Genomic DNA, 3,715 nt, shown 5'->3' on the forward strand with positions numbered 1-3,715 from the left:
CAACAGAGAGATAAGAACAGATCACTCCAAGGACATTATCTGTTCTGCTAACCATCTAACATGCAACAAGGAATATAATATGATAATAACGCATTTATCTTCTCCTTACTGAAACGTTCGTGGTATCAAAACAAAGTTGACTGTTGCTCGATGGACTAACATTATTTATCCCTTTTGCTACTGATAGTTACAGCTGCTATTTTTTTCTGCTCTCAGACTGCTGGATTTCAGGAGATTCTAAGTGAAATTGAAATTTTAGCTTTGATTGTGGGATGCCTGTGTCATGACCTTGACCACAGGGGAACCAACAATGCCTTCCAAGCTAAGTAAGTTTTCTAATTCTTATTACTTTAATTTGTTTTTCTTCCACAAAAGAGCAAAAGGTGACCAGGATAAAGAATGAAGCATTAATTTCAGTCCTCCTAGGCCAAGGCCAAGTATTCTTATTCTTCCCTGTGTAGTGAGGACTATCCATCTTTATCATTCTCTGCTCTTTTGTGTAATTGCTGGCTTGTCCTTTGTATCAGGCTGTTGAACTGACACCACATATTTAAACATGGTGCCAAAACTTGATGTTCTTGACAGGCTCAGGTATTATTGATTCTAGTTTTTAATCCAGAAAACACTGAAACGGTCTGTCTGGATTGTTCTTGCTGGCTGGAATGTATGACGTTAAGAAAAAACTTGTTGAGCTATTCAGAAGAAAATAAAATAGGTAAAACTTAAATAATGCTTTCACAAAAAAACTTTCACACTAGTGTAGGCAAGCACACATAAAGTAACTCCTAGCTTATGAAGTATGAAACCATTGCCATCATGCTGGAGCATATATCCTCTGCAGCAAGTGACTGGAGTTGCCTCACCACATACCTGTCAGCTCTGGAGCACACAAGGTCCCTGTTCTGCAGAAATGCCTCCTCCCTGGCCTGTCCCACACACCAGAGCACAGAGAGCCTGTTTGGAGACACCCTGTGGTGAGGAGGGGTGGGTTGGCCATCTCCTCCAATGGTCAGTACCAACCAAAACACAAAGATAGATCTAGAAGGCAGATTCTTACATCCCACATGTGAGATCTTGCTCTCCAGATGAATTTCCCATTCTAAAAATGAATTTTATCCTATTCAAAATGCTTAGGACCTGGTTAAGCAGCTCTGACTTGCATATGCTTTTACTGTCCGGGCTGCTGCCCTCTGGCACAGTGAGGTAGAAGCAGGTTTGTAGACGGTTTGAGGGTATTTCTTACTATGGTGGTAAAGGAACTCCTTTGACCAAGGTCAAATTCTTTCAAATATCCATGTTGCCTGAGGAGGGGACAACAGGAAATGCCAAGCTGTGAAATTAAGCTGTTGGACACAGAGTCCTCCAAATCCCATGCTGTCTACTTGACTCCCCAGGGTCCTCCTCAGTCAGAATAGGAGACCTTGAGGCACTCTTATCCTGCAAATCCCAGCATGCATTTGCAGCTAACGCAGTTCTGCATTACTGCTAATCCTCCAGTGTGACGAGGGAAGTGGTCAAATGGTTGTCCAAAGATACTTGAAAGACGGGGCAATGTTGTGTTAGCCTATTTTGTCCTACCTTTTGTGAAAATACTGTGCTGCCACGTGCATATGCATGGGCTGCTGCATTTCTGGGGGCAAGTTGCCTCAGTGAACATCACTCAAATTGATGCTTCTGATATTCGCTAAGCTGCTATTTCCTGAGCTATTGGTGTTGCTGTACAGTCTCAATGAAACAGTGACACTGTCTGGATCTTCAGTCACCATAGCAAAGAAAATCAATTGCGGTGCTCAAAAGACAGAGCTCATGGTGCAAAGGTTACCAAGCACTGCTAGATGTCTTTTTTGTCTTAAAGAGAATCAAAAAAGACAAGACAAAAGGGAAGGAAACTCAGCTGATTGATGTTTATGTTCTTAATTTACAAAAACAAGACCTAAGATTTACATCTTGACCGCTTTAGGCTCTGATGAAGTTAACCACTTCTACACTGTAAGAGTACACAACAGCATCTCTTGTGTGGAGGTATGACAGAGTTAAAGGTAGAGGTTTCAGCATTAGACTGCTATCACTTATACTTGTTGTTTGACAACAGAGTACAAAGAGGAGGCTACCTTTTTATGACTCCATAAAGAAATAGCTGAAGACATTCAACAAAAGACAAACATTACCACCACACATGCATAAAATATCCCTGAAAACAGAAGCTGCAGTTTTCATAACAGCAGCTATGATTTATCCCTCTAAGCTGACATAAATTTAAGCATCACATTTTCCTACTTTATCTTCAGTGTTGAATACTGCTGTTCGGTGTGATGAAGGTTCAAGAGGTATATGATGGAGGCAATATCACAGTTGTCTGAAATGGCTCTGTTATATATCTCAACACCACGTTCTCTAGGGATGATGTTTCCTGGACATCCTTCTCTCTAATATAGCTGCTTCTGATAATTAAATATCAGTACGGTGCAGTTTCATAGTGTATGCTCCTAGGAGACTCTTTCTCTTTGTCTCTAGTATAATCTCGTATTCTCATTTCTTTGGAAAGAAAACCCATCTTGTCACTTTCAGCTATGTCCCAGAAGTGAAGTAACGGTCAACAGTAACTATTTTGACAATCCAGTCCTGTTCTCTGTACCTCCTAATGATTTGTACTTTTATAATTGTGTTCTGTAGATTTTTATTCTTTAAACTTAGAAAATCCACCTGGCTCTTTGCATTTTGAAGCTAGTTTTTGTTTTAGACAATAAAGATGATGAGAAAATACATTCTAAAGAGATGCTAAACTTTTATATTCACTGCTCTCACTTGTGGTTTTTCGTTAACATTAATATTTTTTTAAGTGCATAGTTTTACATACAAATAGAACCTCACTGTATTTGCAGTTGTTTTTTTGTTATGTTTGGGGATTTTTTTCAAAAAAACTGTAAGCTATTATGTCTATATCTATTAAGAATTCAAAATAAAAAAAGTAGTAGCAGGACAGCCAGTCCTGGCTCAAGGGTGTTATAGTCTGTCTTTACTGCACAGTGGTGTGCTTGTGCTGTTGCATCGCTGAGGCACTTTGAAAGTTGCATTACAGAATTTCATGTACTTCCAGGCAAATATTTAGTCAGCTGATGATATTTAGCAAAGTCTGGAACATAAATGCCATGTAGCTAATTTTAAGTTAGTATTTTGGTCTTGTCAACCGTCTTAAGTGTGGTTGCTGTAATGGACAAGGAGAGTATGGCTACATGCCTTCGTTACTAAATTGTCTCTGAAACATGCTTTGTAAGCAGTTGAGCAGTATTTGTTGACTCCCCATGTTCTGTTTCAGGAGCGGATCAGCTTTAGCTCAGCTCTATGGCACCTCTGCTACCTTGGAGCACCACCATTTCAATCATGCTGTCATGATTCTCCAAAGTGAGGTACAAAAACATTACTATTAATCTCACTCTAAGTTGTTGGGCAGTTTCAGCCAGAGAAAGGAAATACCACACACAACACCTTTTTAATGCTCTCTCCTTGAGGAATTATTTATTGGTTACCACAAAGGTCACAACTAGCACAAAATTAAACAACTACAAATGCTGATCATAGAGCCTGGAGATTATATTTGTCTCAATCAGCTAGGGGCAAGGAGAACATATCCTAATCATATTGTCAGCTTTTCCCAGTCTTCTTACATATATCCTGCTCAGTGGTTAATAGGTAGGTAAAACAAGCTCTTACCTTT

The 3,715-nt window shown here is 39.5% G+C and overlaps 1 protein-coding gene across 1 annotated transcript in view; it reads left to right on the forward strand.

The window, feature by feature from the left end:
* Nucleotides 1-216: 216 nt before the first annotated feature.
* Nucleotides 217-3,715, forward strand: part of LOC104271159 (dual 3',5'-cyclic-AMP and -GMP phosphodiesterase 11A-like) — a gene marked incomplete at its 5' end in the record, with an annotated part of 31,440 nt that continues 27,941 nt past the window's right edge. The window contains 2 exons of the mRNA XM_009865750.1: nt 217-326; nt 3,317-3,407. Of these exons, the coding sequence (XP_009864052.1) occupies nt 217-326; nt 3,317-3,407 (201 nt within the window). The remainder of the gene's footprint in view (nt 327-3,316; nt 3,408-3,715) is intronic.

Source organism: Apaloderma vittatum, unplaced genomic scaffold, assembly GCF_000703405.1.
Source record: "Apaloderma vittatum isolate BGI_N311 unplaced genomic scaffold, ASM70340v1 scaffold8913, whole genome shotgun sequence".
Classification (NCBI taxonomy): Eukaryota; Metazoa; Chordata; class Aves; order Trogoniformes; family Trogonidae; genus Apaloderma; species Apaloderma vittatum.